At 27.0% G+C, this 19,705-nt stretch overlaps 1 protein-coding gene across 2 annotated transcripts in view; it reads right to left on the bottom strand.

Annotated features, from left to right (window-relative positions):
• Nucleotides 1–19,705, bottom strand: part of Msp300 (Muscle-specific protein 300 kDa) — a 764,465-nt gene that overhangs the window by 177,817 nt on the left and 566,943 nt on the right. For both annotated transcript variants that reach the window (XM_075369201.1, XM_075369200.1), the window contains 10 exons: nucleotides 17,153–17,227; nucleotides 13,860–14,012; nucleotides 11,637–12,004; nucleotides 10,231–10,359; nucleotides 9,181–9,328; nucleotides 8,849–9,013; nucleotides 7,714–7,874; nucleotides 5,632–5,794; nucleotides 1,689–1,832; nucleotides 211–378 (listed from right to left, as the gene is read on the bottom strand). In XM_075369201.1, coding sequence (XP_075225316.1) covers nucleotides 211–378; nucleotides 1,689–1,832; nucleotides 5,632–5,794; nucleotides 7,714–7,874; nucleotides 8,849–9,013; nucleotides 9,181–9,328; nucleotides 10,231–10,359; nucleotides 11,637–12,004; nucleotides 13,860–14,012; nucleotides 17,153–17,227 — 1,674 coding nt within the window. The remainder of the gene's footprint in view (nucleotides 1–210; nucleotides 379–1,688; nucleotides 1,833–5,631; nucleotides 5,795–7,713; nucleotides 7,875–8,848; nucleotides 9,014–9,180; nucleotides 9,329–10,230; nucleotides 10,360–11,636; nucleotides 12,005–13,859; nucleotides 14,013–17,152; nucleotides 17,228–19,705) is intronic.

The following is a 19,705-nucleotide window of genomic DNA, read 5'->3' as shown; positions in this document are numbered from 1 at the left end:
TTTAATAAAGGGTTGTCAGATTACTATTTAATTTATAAACAGCCTTTATTATTTATTTAGCATCTTGTTATTTCCATAACAGATCTGTGTAACCATATATTTCTTCTAGCTCAAAACATTGAACTGTCTTCATAAGAGAATAATGAAAACTGGAAAACCATATAAGAAACAAAGTTCATTACACTAATTGTTTAAATATAAAAATATTACCTGAATTGTTTCAAATTTTCCTTCTAAATCTTTCTGTGATGAAGCACTTAAATCTGAACAGTATTGCAGTTTACTATTAATTCCTTCCAGCCACTGAGAACACTCAGCAATATAACTATCAAATTCAAGATGACTACGGACATACTGTTGCCATCGACTGTTTAGATCCTAAAAAAAAGAATATATTTTAATTGCTGCAGACAGATAAATAATCAAAAAATGATGCTTTAAATTAATATTTTTCATTCATAACAAAAAATAAAAACTAATAAAAAAAATATAAATCTGTATAAACTACTTAGATCAGATTCAGTTTGTTATCCATAGGAACAGTTAACCCTATGCAGAATTGCTATTCTCCCATCAGCTGTCTACTGAAGTGGAATGTGTGCTAGAGAAATGAAATGCCATATGAATTAAAACTAGCAGGTGTGAACTTATAGTTCAATTAACTAGGTAAAGGAAAGAAACTCTGATCACAAATATTAAGGTTGGTCGTTGGGCGTGGAGTTAACTCTCTTTCCTTGTGAAAGACATAATTATAAAACCAAATTGGATGCTGAGGTCCTACATCAGCTTAAAACAAAGGAATAAAAATGAACAATTAACAAAATTTATTAAAAATCCCATGAATTAAATAAGTAGTACTCTAAAATAAGTAAAATATTATGCAAAAAAGAAAATTAACTGCTATTTATACAATAATGATTATATTAATTAAATATTAAATTAAAATAATAAATATATATTAAAATAAAACCTTAAAGAAAAGACCTCGATCCAAATAAGAACAAACATATTAGGTAAAGCTCAAAAATTAACCTGGTATACTTAAAATAAAAAATGCCTATCAATCAACACAAAAATAAGACACTACAACATAATTATAAAACCAGAAGCCACTATGCAGCAGAAACACTCTCCCACCTGAACTACAGAAAAGACAAACTCCAGAAAATCGAAAGAAGAATTGGAAGAACCTGCATCAATAAAAAGTACCAGAAAGACAGGCAGTGGTGAATTGTACCCATGACATCATGTACAAAGAGTTGGAACTCATCACTAGAGTTAGAACCATGCGTAAGAGGAGAATAGCATTCTTTTGAAATATCATGAGGACGCAAGATTCAAGACTTCTGAAAAGCTAGTACAGTACAATCTCAACTTGAAAAAGTTGAGATATTTCTGTGGTGGATCAGAGAAATAAGAGAGGATCTGAAGGAAATGGTCTTACACCAGAAGACACCACAGATAAGATAAAATTAAACAAGAAAATCAAGAACAAAAACAATCACTTCACACTTACAAGAAAAACTCACAACATGTTCAACAATAGAAAGGACACAAAGATCAGAACTTATGAAAAAGTTCTGGAAGGACCGAAGTATAGTCCCAACAAAGAGACGACTAACTAAAGTGATCCTATGCGATCATAATAATAATAATAATAAATAGTAATAATAATAATAAATACTTACTTTGACTTTAAATGATACTTGTTGATATTTTTGTGCCAATTCATTAATTTGTGAGCTGCGAGTAGAAGCTTTATGTAGCTGCTGAGCTCTTTCTGTCACTGAATCCATTTCAAGTTCCTTCGCTCGTACTTCTCCTTGTAGTGCCTTTAAAAATAGATTAAAATTAAATTGCAAAGTTAATCATAAAAAAGTAGCTCTTATTAATAACTCCAATGAATTATAAAAACAATGTATTCAATATTCAATATACTTTTGAAAATGTCAATAAATATGGGATAATGTGAGAAAAATTATGCTTTTAATAATATTTTGTACAATATTACAGACAATTTTTAACTATAGCTACAACTTACAAAGCCTAGGAATATAGAATTATTATTCTATTTACTATATTTTGTTTTGATATTTATTAATATATATATATATTTATTTATTTATTTTATTTTATTAGATCAACCAAAGTACAGAATAAATAAAGAAGGATGACTTATCTTATTCCACTATATATGCAGGAGTGCTTTTGTGATTTACTCATATCGTCAGGTGCATTACATATTCATGTATTCACCTCAAACTACAATCTAAACTTCATAAAATATAATAACTTATCATGCATTTATTCATGTTATTTAAAATTTAAAACCTTCTATCTTTTTATTTTAAGAATTTAAACTTTTATTCAGTTAAATTAAAAATTAAAACAAAATTTAAAAACATGAAAAATTAAATTAAAATTAAATTGTAAAAATTTCTACAAATGTAAAATTATGATGTCAAGCCATAAAATCAAATTAAAATTAAAAATCAAAAATTCAAATTAAAGTCAAATAAAAATAATTTAATTTACGTAAACCAATTATGCATGTTGTCCATTAAACTGAACTTACTTTAATAAACTGATTGAAATGTATTAAATTATACATCACTACCAAACTAGACAGTGGTGCCATCTACTGCAGCTTTCAAAATACTATCATTCTCATATTCAGCCTGAAGATTGATCAAATTAAATTTATTTTATGTTTATATGTATAGTATTTTACTAAAATGTCTAATCCCTTACTATTTATTTATATTCATATTATATTTTTTAATTTCCAGTATTTTTAAATTTCTTCTAATATTAGATATTGTATATTTATGCTTAATCAGGTGATCAGATATATTAGAGAAACCCAGTTTACCTATTTATAATTTCTAAAATGTTCCAAGAATCTAGCCTTAAAGGATCTAGTGGTCTTTCCTATATAAACATACTCACTATCATTACATTTAATTTTATAAATACCCCTCAAATTATATAAATTGGACGAATCGTTATATTTATTACTTATTAGGTATTTTATTATGTGGTTATTTATCAGGTACGAGGGTTTAAATTTATTATTATCATAAAAATTTGTAATATGTTCATCTATTTTATCTCTATATACATATTTACGCCTATTGAATTACATATATCCATTTTTTGCTGCACTTCATTTGAAAGTGAGATACAACTCTCCAATGTTTTAATAAACCGGACAGTTACACAACTGCTGAGATATTAGTTTTTATTAACATCAAATATTTATACAATAATTAATTCAACAATCTTACATGAAATATTAGGATACAGTAAAAGTTCCTTGAGAAGATGATAAATATAGAGATGAAGAAAATGTTAAAACCAAAGAAAGAATAAAAAGATTAAGAGAATATGATAAATATAAAGAGGAAGAAAACATTAAGACCAAGGAAAGAATAAAAAGATTAAGAGAGGATGATGCCAATAAAGAGAAAATTTGAAAACTAGAGAATGTGTACACAAATTACGATCAGAAGAATTATATCAAACCAAAGAGCGATTAAATGCTTGGCAACAAAAAAAACAAATAAACGAAATGATGATCAATTCCGACTTAGGGAGAATATTGTTTGACAATATTGTAGGAGTAATGAATTAAAAGATAAGAATTTTTTGCAATTTATTAATGATTGGGCATGTATGCCTCAGTATATATGTTGCTCTTGTGAGGATCTATTTTTCAGTCACTCCCACTTAATGTAGATAAAATTAAACAGAAATTCCAGAATAATTAAATAAAATTAAGCTGGAAAATCAAAAAATAATAAGATTCTAAATTATAATTTTCAATTAATATTAAAATAATCAGATGTTTCATCAAATCTATTACATATACACATATATAACGACTATTAAATTATATACACACATTTTTAAAGGTCCATAAAATTTTATTTCACTAATAACTTCTGGTGACCATATGACCTTACACATTATTCTACATAGTACAGGGTGTTTATAAAAAAATTCCTTGGTTTAAAAAAATTGTAATGAAATAATGGAATCAGTTAAAAGTATCCGGTTTTCTATTTATGTTCATTATATTATTCAGTTCATCACAAATATTCATTGTGGGTGACACCACTGTGTGACTTTCACTGCATATCCAATTGGCAGTCTCACTCTTAGTCATGATGACACCACAGTAGAAAGTTCAGTGTGTGATTTGGTTTATCGAAACAAGATCGGTTATCACAGTTCAGCATAATTATTGATATGAGTGTGATGGCATTGTGCCTAAAATATGAATAAAACAATACTTCAGTGGTTTAATCAGTTTAAGGAAACAGGCTAAGTCTTAAAGGTGATGTCACCAGGCAATCCGTATCTGAATAGATTGTGGAACGGATCTGAGCATCTTGTACATGTAGCCCAAAAAGTCATTAACAAGGCATGATATAGAGTTAATCTACACTGTACAAAGTGGTGTGTAAGAGGCTAAGACTATGTGTTTATAAGATACAACTTTTACATTAAAATCAAACTCGATAAAGTGAAAAGATTTGAGTTTGCAGCTTTAACACTTAAGAACATTGATGAAAATGAGAAAAACTACTTGAAAAATGTCATGTTTTTAAATGAGGTGACATTCCACATTACAAGCTTAATAAATCAATAAAATTGCAGGATTTGGGGATCAAAGCCACCACATGAAATTATCGAACATCAGCATGACTCTCCAAAGTGAATTTTTGGTACAGATTGATGTATGACTATATTGTGGGCCCATTCACTTTTGTATAGCACAATTAATGGGGGGGGGGGGGGAATATTCTCTGTGATATGTTCAAACTTTACATCTTCCCACAAATTGACAACATTGAAAAAAATAAAGACTAATTTTCTTTTAGCTAGACAGTGTTCCACCATATTACAGCAACCATGTCCTTGCTGCATTAAACATTTGGTTTCAAAACAGATGGACTGGAAGAGGAGGGCCAATCGCAAGGAGCTCAGGCATGACCATTTTGTGGGGGCATGTGAAGACCATTTTTTTATGATTGAGAAAATCCATTACATCAACCACCGATGGGAGAGGATTGCTGCAGCAGTAGCATCCGTTACACCTGACATACTGGCAAGTACATGGAAAGAGGATTACCGTTTGTATATGTGCAGGACAACGAATGGTGCACACATCAAAGTGTATTAAACACAAATAAAAACGCTTCAAAATTTACTCTTTCAAAATACATAAGTACTATAAATATACTTCTGTTTAGATAATACTTGAAATCGAGGAATTATAAACACTCTGTATTTTAACAAGAAAGATGAGATGGATGAAATATGCAAGTTCAGACTCCTGCTGGGAATTTAATCCAAAAATTGAAAACTGATCTAGAAGCCAGCAGGCTAACTACATCAAATGGCTAACTTGATCTAATATTATTTAAATACCACCATAATTTCAACCAAAATCTATAAGGATACATTTATAATGAATATTTAAAAAGGAAATACTCTTAAGACCAATACCGGGGTAAAACAGATGTTTCTTCATTAAACATAGGGCTCTAAACAATAAAGATTTTACTTTTTTAAGCTTAAATTTTTTAATAAAATGACAAGAGAATGCTTATAAAAATAGCGTACTTTGAGTATTTCAAGCTGCTGTTTCTTTTCATCTAAAGTTGATTTCAAATCAATAGCATGAAGTTTTGTGTCAGTCTCACGTAACCATGCAAGACACTGTTCTTTCATAGTTTCATATTCACTCCATTGTTGTAATTTTGCTTCTAGTCCATCTGTTGTTGATCTACAACACATCACAACAATATAGATTGTAAGTAATATTTAATGAATTCAATAAAACTTAATTTATACATCAAAATATATTATACTGTTGATCAACAAGTTGAATTATTTGAAAAGAATTAGTTCTCTTTGTCTTTAAAAGGTATAACTCTAATTTTATAACAACACAACATACATTTTAAAGTGTTTTAAATTTTCGTTTTTGGTTCTAATAGCCCACTCAGATACAAAAAAACATACACACAGTGGTACCCATGAATCAACCAATAAAAAAAAAAAATTAACAGAAAATTATTAACTTCAAAAATGTAATATGCAGCAGAAAATATGTAACACGTAAAATAAACGTTTCCCCTTCACCAAATTTTTATACATTTTCAATTTTTTTTTTAGAAATGTTTCCAAGTAAATGAATAAAAGATATAAAATAAATCACATACTAGATGTAATAGATGAAATATGTTAATTTAAGACAAACTGAAATTGACAGCTCCCTTACTACTGAAGAACCAAATAAGACAATGATCCACTGTAGCTGTTTGCATGCTGAAGTCCTACGAATGGTTTCACATGATGTTAATTTTATATGCTATGCGCTGCTTATATTTACAGTAAAATTACTATACCAAACATCTATTACTTTGGTCTAGAAAAGAACAAATTTTTATATAAACAGATTCTTCATTACATGAATGTAAGTGCATTACTCTTATATTATTATTAATAAAATATTAGACATCAATGTTGAAAAGATTTTTCTATTAGCTAAACCTATAACAATTTACTTTATTATGTAATAATAAATCAAAAGAATCAATATCAATTTACCATTTGGCTAATCAAGAATTTTTTAATTTTTACTTAGTATGTAATATGTAAATTTTATGGTTAAAGTTGCCTCATATCAAAAATTTGTATAAGAAAAATGATATAAAACAGCCTACAAAAAGAACTTGTCAAGGATCTGTCATCAGTTTTCTGGCCAAAATTATCACCCAATTGTTCCAATATTTTTTTAATAAAAATATTGGAACAATATTATAATATTGATAAATTGATATAATATTGATAAATATCAGAAGTTGCTTAACATTCAGTTTATTTTCAAATTTTAATGAAGATTAAGGTAGTGGGAAATATACAGACCGAGTCAGATTGCTTAGTAATGGAAAACAAGAATGCAAGCAAGGAGCGCGAGTATGCAGTCATAAATGGATTGGGTCCTGGGCTAGATGGCAAATTACCTCGATCTACTGTAATCAATTGCTTGATAAATGTTACTTAACGAAGATTACAATAAATTATTCATTAAATGCCAATTTAATGGATGTCCTAATCCACCACAATCCCTTCCCTCTTTGATCCCTTTTTTCTTGTTTTTTCTTCTGCAACTGTAGATTTGGATTTGACCCTTAGAACCTGCTAAATCCTAGACCTGAAGAGTAATTTCATGCTTGGTATCTGAGAGGGGAATCTGTGGAATGACTCAAGGGCTATGTTTCCTGTCCATTGGCTACACAATAACAGCAGATTACCTAAATCTCTTCCAGCATTCAATAACCAATAACCAGCTTAATAACTAGGTGGTTAATTATGCATTCAATTAATAACTTAATTTTAATATACTAAATAAAAATGTAAAAACCTAATAAACCTTACTCTTAGAAAAGTTACATATACTACTATTACTTACAATATATTATTATGCTGTATAAATATTATATATATTTAGTTATTTTTCATAATATTACACATATATTTTAACACTTTTTGATAATAATAACAACAGGTTTACAAATTACAATGCAAGAAATAAAAAAAATAAACAAAATATTTTCATAACATTTATTTTTTTAAATTCTAGTATCTGTAAACTTAATTATCTGTAAATTAGATTATCTTAATTATCTGTAAACTTACTTGACAGCTGAAACTAAGCACTCCCACTCTTGCTGAGATGAATCAATCTGAGCTCTTACATTAACTTGTCCCTCAGCTATAGTACCAGGAAGAACCTTCTCTCCCAAAGCTTTAATATTAGCGATCCTTGGTTCTTCTTCAGGTAAACTTAGCTGTAAGTTCTAAACAAAAAAAAATATAAAAATTATACAATTTTTTATTCATTATTTTTTTTCTTTTTTAAAAAAAATCTTGCATCAAGTATCAAGAAATCAAGATTATTATATTCAAATAATAATCATTGTTAATCATTTGCTCTTACCAAGAAAGAAAAAGATTAAATTGCAGATAAGTAGCGTAAGAAAAATTATGACAGAATGAAGATCAATTGAAAATATTTACTTTTAAAACAATTAAAAAGCTGTTTCCTTTTGTTCTAGGAGAATACATTTGAGCACTAAAATAAAGACAATAGAGAAACACGTAAACAAGGTTATAAACATATGAAAAAAACACAATTTAAATTCCAAATTTTGTAGAAATAGGTCTACAAAAAAGAATATTGGAGTTTTAATTTATATGTTGGATGAGGTGTAAGATTATTGATTTAAAGGTAGAATCAAAGGGCAAAAAGACAGTTTTAATCGAGCGCACGGCAGTAGATCGCTTACCTATCTTTCTGCTTGACAGCACAGCTAGCAAAGATGGCAACTATTGAACAGAAAGCCTTCTGTGATTCGCAGTTTGCTAAATGTGAATCTGTAGTTACAGCTCAGGATGAGTTCTGCAGAAAGTATAATTATGAACTTCCAAGTGAGAGTAACATTCATTGAAGGCATAATCGGTTTGAAATGACTGGATGTCTGTATACAGGAAAGAATAAGGAACAACTGAAGGTGTCTAAAGAGAATTTTTACTGTGTCAGAGAGTCTTTTCTATGTAGTCTTAAAATCTGCTGTGAAGGGTCAGTCACAAACTAGCTATCCCAGCGTGGATAGCTACAATATTGGTGGTATGTAATAAAGTGGTATTGTTTTGTAAATTTTTTTATTTATATTAATATTTTTTTGTCTTATAAAAATAAGAATATAAATTAAATTACGCAGATCAATGAATGTAAATAATAAATCTTTTATCGATTGATTTAAGAAATTACCTTTAGACGTTCAAGATTGGTATGCAATGAAATTCTTTCAAGATCAGTATCGCCCCATAATAAAACAGTATTATGTGTTGCATCCAGCCATTCCTGAGTTTCCATAACTGCCTTTGTATACTGCTGGTGATCACTGACGATAGCCTCATATCGTTCCACAAAATTCTGTAAGAAAATTAACAAAAGATCACTATATTAAACAAAATTGTTACATTCAATTCAATAAAAAATTATACAAGTGTACGTTTTATAAGTGCATTAACTGTTGCAATATTTTTTCTAAAGGTTTTTTAATTTAAAAAAAAAATGTATAAAAAACAAAAACAAAATACCTGTGCTCGTTTAAGTATTTTGGCATGTTGTTGAGTCAAAGTAGATAATTTCTGATCAACTTGTACATTATGAACCGGTAAAGCCTCAATCTTATCACGTAACTTTACAATATCTTGGTTGTGAACTGTTGCATCATGAAGAACAGCCCTTTAATTTAAAAAAAACAAACAAAAATCTTAATAAATTATATTAATTTTTTAAACAGTAATCAAATTAATTTCAGAAGAGATCTGCCTCCAAACCCCTCTACAAGCAAGGCAAAATCAGGTGTGTTTACTTCAACTACTTGTCATCTATTGCTACTCATTGTCATAATCTTATGATTAGGATTAATGAATGAATTCTAATAGTATTGTATACATCTTCTAAGAAATGTCCTTCTTTAATGAATCATATTAATTTTGAAAATAAATTATTTTTACTAACTTATATTCTTATGTACATTACATAAGACATTATTGTACATTACAGATTGAACGATTGACTGATATGATATTCTGGAATTTCCAACATTTTTCAGCTTTGTTGGAGCAATGTTGATAGGCAGCTTCAATTCATGCCTGAAGCTTTTTTATCAGACCAGGAGGTATTACTAATTACAGCCAAACAACACAACTGTTCCTGAGTAGTAGTATATTGAGGAGTCAATACCATAAAAATACAACTGTTTTACTTCTTTCCAAACAGTAATATTAAGTTTGTATTTAATATTATCTGTTCTGTAATGCTGCCTTTGAGTCACTATTTTGTTGCTGAGTTTGATTAACAGAAGATTGTATAAAACTATTTTTCAACCACATAAGTTTATTTTTAAAATATATATCTAAGTCATTTCACAATATTTAATATATTGTTAACACTGTTCAACATTCTGATTTTAGAACAATAAAAAAATTTGTTCAGTATAACAGACATCAGAAAAATATAAAAATCTGAAGAACATACAATATATTTATTTCTAACCTATATGAAGAAATTTATTTACATTAAAATTAATGTCACTAAGAATAATTAATAGTAATGACAATAAATAAGTGAAATTATTTTACCTATATACTTGTAATTGAGCTTTCTTCTCATCTAATGTGGCTTTTAATTCAGGTTCTTCAGGTAATGATGCTTCGGCTTCACGCAACCAACGTTGCAAACTTTCAACACATTCTTCAAAGCCACTCCATCTATTACAGGTTAATATGATATTATTCATTAGTTTAAATTTATTCTAAATAACAATGAATATTCAGCAATCTTAATACTAATACTAAATAAAAAAATGTTCGGTCTTCCCCTAATTAAAGTTTTAACAAATTTACTCATACAAATAATAAATAGTTTAAATAAATTCATTCTTGTATGCAATTCATCCTTACACTAACAAATACATAATAACATAGAATAATAAAAAGGTTTTTATTAAATAAGTGATAGTAGGCTACTGAAATCTTTAATGACACTAGAAAGACCAAACTAAAAATACTAGACCAAAGAAAAAATCCAACATATTTTTTTATTGGAATTGCTACACCCATTACTAAATTATATTACAAAGTGTAAACATTTTTTCAAATTAAAAAAAAAAATTAACAGTAAACTACTGGATGGATTGTTATTATAAAAAACCATACCCAATAAACTTTGATCAAGGAAAGAAACAATATTATACCTATAAGCAACATTTAAATTAATAATTCTTACTTTTCAATGACCAAGAGCTAAACTGTTTAAGTCAATTTCAATACTTTAAGAATTATGTAAGTTTTTGATAGATCATCACTGCAGCAGCTGTTTAAGATACAAACAATTTTACACAGATATAGACAAATAGTTTACTCTCCACAGCAATCAGATAAAGTTAACAGCAAATGAAATAAATTGTAATAAAACTAAAAAATTAATAACATACTTTCCTGACATTGTACTTAATTAAAAAAAAAGGAAAAAAATCTTGTTTACTCTAAAACTAAAAGTCATGATTTTAAAATTACAGGCCTTTGTTGTTCTTTTCAATCTCTAATCCAAGTAGAGAACCGAAAGGATAATGGAGTTCATTTCACTACCTTTTTTTTGGCTTGTTCATTTTCTGCTATAACTATTAAATTCTCTTTAATATCTAGATCATAAAGTTAAATATTTAAATATTATAACTTGAATCTGTATGTATATGAATTTTATGATTCAAGGTGGAAGTAGTGAAGGCTGGACAGATCTAGCCTTAGGTAGGCCCATTACCTGACCAAAAACATTGAATAAGAAGAATATGATCATTCCCAACAGCTAACATTACAATATATTCTTGTTATAGAAATTGTTCCACCACAAATTTCTTTTTGCCAGAAAATGCATTGAACTTAGTAAATAACCTTTCTGTATAATAAAATATTTCCAACTGAAGAAGTCTACAATTAATAAATAATAAATAACTATTGTTTTCAATTATTATAGTTTCCACATTTACCTTGACAATTTAGCTTGGAGTTCACGTTCCAAACTAGAAACACCATCATACAGAGATTCAAGAGATTGCTGTAGCTCCTCCAACTGAGCTCGAATTGCCTCTCTTCCTTCAACAGCAGTAGATGGATATAATTTTTCTCCTAGTTCAACAGTTGCATTCAATAAAAGAACTGCAGTAGGTCTTTCTGATAATAATGAGCTTAGCTGAGCAATTTGAGCCTCTAAATTCTTTTGAGTAACTGTAGCACTTGCAACTTGACAAGCTTTATAATTGTTTTGAGCATTTCCCACCCAATCAGAGCATTCTTTGTATTTCAATAAATATACTTCATGATCTTTTACGGCTTGCTCACATTTTTTAACAATTTCCTACAAAAAATAATAAAATAGATTTAATAACAAGTAAAATGAAATAAATTCATCAAAGTGATATAAAAGAATTCCCAGCACATGCAAATAAATATAGGTCATCTCACACCCATCATAAGAAAAATCATGTCAATAGACTGCTGGCTGAGAAAGTAAGAGCAATAGCTGAAATGGAAAGCATATCAAATAAACATCCTACATGAACATTTAGATAAAAAAAATTCTCCAAATCCTGAATTCCACAACTGTGCACTTTTGACCTAAACATTATTCAAATGGATACTTCATCCAAAAGTCTAAAGTATTTCAAGCAAAACCAAAAGGAAATTTTGTGCCAATTGAAAACTGTCAATAAAACTTGGGTTAATCAATAGTTATACAAGACGAAGGAGCAGACTAAACAATAGGCACCAAGAGGAAAACTGATGCCAAAGAAAGCAAGGCAGTCCCCCCCTTAGCTGGAAAGTCATGGCTACTGTTTTGGAATACAAAGAGCATAATTTTCATAAACTAATCTTACAAAAGAAAAAACAATTGATAGCAACTATTATACCAATTTATTATAAAACTGATGCCAAAGAAGGTACAGTCAGTTCCCCTCTACTGGAAAGTTCATGGCTACTGTTTTGTATTGCAAAAGGCACAATTTTCATAAATCATATTAAAAAAGAAGAATTAATCAATAAATATTATACCAATTTATAATAATGCCTAAACAGTGAAATAAAAAAAAATAAAAAAGCAGCCCAAGATTGCATAAAGAATTTCTGTGTGAACAATGTGCCAACATATAGTTCAACAGTTGGTGCAATGACCAAATTGAGCTTCAAATTGATTCACTACCTACTTTACTTCCCCAGATTTAGTTTCCTGTGATTTCCAAATATTTTGAAACAAAAAGAAATGGGTCAGAGGAAAGAAATTTTCCAGTTATAATGAAATGATTTTTGCTATAAATGTTTACTTTGAAGGTTTGGACAAAAAAAAGTCTATAAAAATGGTATAACAGCCCTCAAACATCATTGAGCTAAGTGTGTCCAGCTAAAATGAGATTATATTGAAAAATAATTTACTGTAAATAACTGTTGGTTTATTGTTTGTTTATTTTACTTATCAAACGGTCCTTGTAACTTGAATAGTTAAGTCATGAATAAAAAAGACAATCCAAGAATAATTCTTTTCTAATTATTCATAGAGGTCATTGCTGAAACAAGTGTAGGCACCAAAAATATATTTACTATTACATTCTGGATATTTCATATACATTCTTCTTCATAAATATGATGTGTAGGAAAATAAAATAAAATTAAAGATGAATCAATTGAAAAATTATCACATAATTGAGTTAGATGATACAACAAATACAAGAATGAGATTCTTCTTAAGATGAATGAAATTTACATATACTTTTTATAATTGAACATTTAAAACTTTTTAAATATGGAATAATACTTTTATGAATTCATTAACAGTAATATTTTTAAGAAGAACAAGATCAGTAACAACAGAATGGAAATAATTTATAACATGATTTCCATTCATACTCTTAAAATTATATTTTATAATTAAATAATCATCTTCAAATCATGATAAAAAGTTTATTGCTAACAATGTTTTCTTTCAGTTCAGAAAATTAAAAAGTCATCTAAATTTTAACACTTAAAAATTTTTTTTAAATTTACAGGAATTACAATTTTTTTTCAAAAAAAAAACAGAAATTTAAAAATTAAAAAAAAACAGAATTTATATGTTTATAAAACAATTTCCTCAATATAATTTCAAACACAAAGATAATCTTAAATAAAAAAATAAAAGTAAAAACAGTATAGTTTTTTTTTCCAAAATTGTCATTTACCTTAGCTGTAGTTTGAACTGATTGGAATCGAGATATAATCTGTTGAACACTGACAGATATTTTAGCTTCGCCACTCATATGTACCAACTCTGATGAATCATCAGTCATTTTATCCAGTTCTACTTCATTTTGTCTTAAACTGACTAGCATGGTCTAAAAAAAAAATAAAAATATTATAGTCAACAATAAACATGTTGGTGATGGATGTAAAAGTTCAATATAATGTAATCTTAAATAACTGATATGCATACACTCAGTGCTAGTGCTATTAAAAATTGAAAGAATAGCGTACTCATTAGTTTGATGTTACTATTCATTTATTTAAATTTTTGGGATAAGTATTTTTTTATTTAGGTATACTAAACATAACAGCAATTGAAAATAATATTTTTCCTGAAATTTTGCAATATGAAAGCTAATTGACTAAACTTTCAAAAAAAAGATAGTTAATAAAATAAAATTTAGTAGTCTGTGAAGGTGATATATGAATCCTTTTTTCTATAATTTCATTAAAAAAACTAAAATGGATTTGTTCAAATCAGCTACTACATCACATACATTAAAAATAATACTTTAAATAAATAAGAGCTGATTTAAATTTAATAATTTATTTTTTATTTAATTTACCACTTTTTTTGTTTAAAAAATCTATTTATATTTCTAAGGAGAAACAAACTAGTACTGTTAAAGTGGAACTCTTTTTCTATTATACCAACTACAACATAGCTGTTAGAGCACTCAACTCAACAACACAATATAAGATTTGTGTCAGAATAAAAGATTTTTAGTTTTACATTTCTACTATTTTATCAGTTTTTAGATACAACTTTCTGCTTTGCTAATAAAGGTTACATATTAACAACAGGGTTATTATTGCTTGTAAATCCGCATCATCAAAAATATACTTTTTACAATATATACAACAATTCAATTTTTCTTAGTATATTCTTTTAGAAAAAAAAATCTGTGGCAAATAAAACTCAAATAAGAGTATATACAATAACAAATAATTTGTAACATGCTCAGAACACAAATTAAAGTAAAGGTAAGGTTAAGTCATATTATAAAGTGACTTTTTCCTAGTTTCTAAACAGTTTTGTTAAATTACTAAAAGATTTGTTATCTTCTGCAGTCAATGCAATCAGTTAAATCATAGTTATAAAGATTTGTTTTTAATTAAAAGTAACTAAAGAATAATTTTTTTTTGAATTCTCAATTTTTTCTGATAAAATTGTAAAAATTACAGTCTACAAGGTAGTTATTACAAGTAATTATGTAAATAGACTACCTATTTACATAATTACACAAGTAAAGGAATAGAATTATCTTAATAAAGTTAATGCATGCAATTTTAATGAATAATTAAAATTATATTTTTAATACAAGATAGAAAAAAGTACTAATAAATTTAGTGAGTATAACATTAAAAACATAAAAAAGCAGTGATTTTTTTTTGTTTTTTTTTTTTTTTTTGAAAGCTGAAAGAAAAATAAACATAATATGGTAATAATAAAATAAAAACCAGCTGCGCAATATGTTAAAAATAGATAATAATTAATTAAATTAATTCAGCTTATGTTTTCTAATAAAGGAATCACCAAATTAAATTGCTTTACAAGTTCAAAAATGATAAATTATTGATTTTGTAAATCTATCTGATCTTGTAAAAAGAAAACTAGAATAAACATAACAACGAAGAATAACACATCATATTAATATAACAATTTATTAATCAAAGTAATACCGCTGAAACTGAATATCTTTTTCTAATTACATCTAGATTTTGATAGTCCAAATGCTTCGTAAATCCAGTAGACTGGTCTGGCTGGTAGAATAAAATTTCTGACAATAATTTTGATGAAAAATTAACAAACAGAAATATAAAAACTAGAAATCTGTAGACCCAAATTAACTATTAAAATACTGATATTTTGCCACAATATTTAAATATCATCAAAATAAACATATAATTTTTTTTCTATATATATCTTGTATTTTTATTTTTTATTTTTTTGAAAAATTATGGTAGGGGAATAAAAGCATGAAAGAGTAACTAATAAAGATCTTCATAGAAAAATATTTAAAAATGTTCAAATCTTGAGAAGAATGAATATTTTTATTGATATAAAAAACTTTTAAAACATGATAGGAAACAGAGCTAGCTGAAAAAATTAAAGACTAAGGGTTAAATAGTCCCATAAAGGATCAGGAAGTTAAATTTTAAATACTGTAATAGAAAATATGAACTATCACAATAAAGGTAAACTTCTGATTAATTCAGAATTTTGCTATTCTAAACCTAAATTTGGTCATATCATATTAAGTTTTCTACTGTAAGACAATTTTCCAAAAGTATACATATATTTTTAAACAAATATAGTACAACAAAGTTACTTCATAATAGTGAAATATTCAAAACATTTTTGAAAAATAAATGAGTAAAAAATAGTAAGTAATTTGTCCAATTCTTTTCAAGTAAACAATCATTTTTTTTATTTTAGATAATTGAAAGGCAGGTATATAACTATCTGATGAGCAGCGAATATGTATATATGTCCAGTTATGGTTGGGTACGCCCACTTTTAGTACAGCAAAACAGGATTCTTTAGAAAAACTGGAAATTTTGATTACAAAATGTTACATTTTTCAAAACTAGTGTTATATAGCAGTCATTAAGTTTAAATTAATTACATTAAGTGGAAATTGAAGGATATGGAGTAATGATTAAATATCAATGGTTGATGCTTCAATTAAGAAATTGGTTTATGTAGGTCATTGAAATTGGACAATTTTAAACATAATTTCTCCATTTTAATTTCTTAATCCATTATTAATTGTAATATATTGTACTACCAGCAACCATATACTAGTTAATCATTTTTATACAGTTGGGGTTTTTTATCACAAATAAAAATCTGGATGTCTTTAATTGAAATATTAAACTTTGTTATTATCTTTTTGTTTATGATTATTAATCATCATTACTGATGAATAACCATAAGTTATGAATACTTAATCACCTTACTGCAATTAAAATCCCAGGATATTTTTTTAATTATTTTATTTATTTTTTTCTTTTACTTAATAGAATTAATGTATTCTACTACATTCTTTGTTCTTGGTGTTTCCTTAACTAGAAGAAGAGAAAAAAAGAATAGACAAAACTGAAGAGCTGAAATTAAGGATTTAAAAAACTGAATATATATACAAAGATACTGTATACAACATAAGTGCTGAAAAAGAAAAAAAAGGAGATGAATTAATTTTATTAGTGGTTTTTACAACACTCTTACTTGCTCTAGATGATCAGCAAGTGAAACTGTTTCAGTTACTTCTCTTTCTCTTGATTCAATAAGCTTTACCAAATCCTAACAAAGTAAATATTGAATAGAATAAACAAAATTATTACTCTATAATTTAAATAATAGTACGATTAAGTTACAGAATTCACATAAGATATAGTTATATAATTACAACCATAACTTCATTCAAAAAATAAATATGAATATTAATATATACCTGAAAGATTTCTACCTTCAATAAAAAAAGACAGAAAATTATAGTGAATTACTTTTAACCGCTTTATGAAATAAATCACAGAGGAACAAAGTTAAACATTTAATAACAAATTTTATAGGCATAATATATATAAATAATTAATGATAAGGCAAAAAACAATGTTTTTTGGAGCACATCAAATAATTAACAAAAAAAAAAATACAGTTAATTTTTCATTGACATATTGAACAAAAAAAAAAAAAAAAAAAAAAAAGATTAATTGATACTAGTTATTTCCATTAACCTCAACAAGTAAAAGAAAAATAATTTGTCATGTGTAATAAATTAGAAAAGAACAGTGATCAGAGCTATATTATGAATCAAGCTATCTGGCTTTAAACTAATATATCAATCTTCAGAACAAAAAGATACCCTTACCAGTCAGGTAATAAAGTAATTAGATTTTTTTACCACATAAAATCCACTACGATATCACAGGTACCACAGACAAGTGACTAGCCACACAAACTAAATGTGCATACAATTACCACACATACAAAACAAACAAGGCAATCACAAAACTGCCTTTGATAAAAAGTCCCATATAAAACAGATAATTTCAAATTTTTTCTAACAACTTCATACTTTATGTCAAACAAATTCTACATTGATCACGCTGAAAGAGATTATACAAACATTCAAAACAATATGTGCTTAAAAAAATGGCTAAAAAATCAAATTTAATAAATAATAACTATATTTAAACAGTTTCTCTGAAAATTTGAAACTGCATACTTTTGTAGTTTAGTATGAAACAAAATGTATTCAATATATATGAAATATAAACCATGTAATATTGAAAAGGTTAAGGTAATGGACCAAACAGTGTTCAATTTTAATACTTCATAAAAAACTGTAAGTAATAAATTCAATCAAAACATACAGACAGAGATAGAATTAATACAGATACTTGATAACTCAGATGATAAAACTACTGAAAAGTACATGCCACAATAAATATAGCCTGCTGCTACAAATGTGTGCTCTCATATATTTTTGTGCAATTATTATGAACAATTTCATTTTTACTGAAATATTAAAATTAATGAAACAGATGTATTTACATCCAGTTCAGAAAAGATGTATGTATTAACATAATTTTCAATGCGGAAACTTGCTTTAAAGACATGATATTAGGCATAAAGTATGAAGTTGCAGGATGGAATTGAAAACGAGGTATTTATAATTTTTTTGAGTATTTCAATTTTATATAAAAAACTAATTAAGAGATATTGTTTATGGTTTTGTCAATGAGGAATAAAAAAAAAATTTAATGTTAAACAGTAACTTTAGTTAATAACAACGTGACACATTAGATGGTTGCTAGGCAATAAACATTATATAAAGAAATTGAGGAAAATTAAGTTAACTTCTTAAAGAATGTTGTGATAAATAACATGAAAGTTTCTGATTTGACATGATTATGAATATAATATTTGTAAAATAACAAATCTATTTTTGTTGAACAAATAATAGAATTCATAAATATTTTTTCAGAGGGAGTTACAATTATCTTCTAAAATATTGGTCTACAGCCGCAACTGTAAGTTACTTATTTTCATTACTTTTTTTTTAATATAAAACTTTCTTAATATAATGTAAACAATTACAAAAGATTATATATTATGAAAGAAGGGAGTGGATATACATAAAAATATTATGTGTTGAACAAAATATATTAAACCCCATTAACATATATATATTTCTGTAATCATTTATTACAATTTTTAATTAAAGTTATTAGTAAAATCTAAATAAAAATTTGTCTCAAGACAAATTTTAGATTATAGCAGAAAAATATGGTTAAAAGTTATATACGAGTTATGCCTACAATACAAGGACCATTCAGAGACAAATGACTACAAAAATTATAATTATTTAATGACAATGAAACTAAAGCTACTTTTAACATAACCCCCGATTACATATAGACCCTTGTTCCCCCTTCTTGTGAGCTTTCTCATTCCAGTAGTAAAGAATTATTGACTTTTGTGTCTGAGCCCTTCTTGACCTGCTCACTAATGTCAAACTTGGTGCCATGTAAAAACTCTTTGAAAGAACCGGACAAAAGTTGTATATTGTAAGATTGGGACTGTAAGATGAATGCGGCACCAACTTTTGACTGTAAGATTACCTCCTGACCCGACTGTTGAAAAGCTGTCCCTGTCTTTTTGAGCGGTATTGGGCCAGATGTTGGTTTCGCACTATTTTCTAGTATGTAACAGTAGTACTTGCTGTTGAGTCTACATGTTCTTCCAAATAATCGCAATAAACAGAACCATTATAGT

This window comes from Lycorma delicatula, chromosome 6 (assembly GCF_047948215.1).
Source record: "Lycorma delicatula isolate Av1 chromosome 6, ASM4794821v1, whole genome shotgun sequence".
Lineage (NCBI taxonomy): Eukaryota > Metazoa > Arthropoda > Insecta > Hemiptera > Fulgoridae > Lycorma > Lycorma delicatula.
Note: the sequence above shows the minus strand (reverse complement) of the source record. Positions and strands in the feature narration are given on the sequence as shown.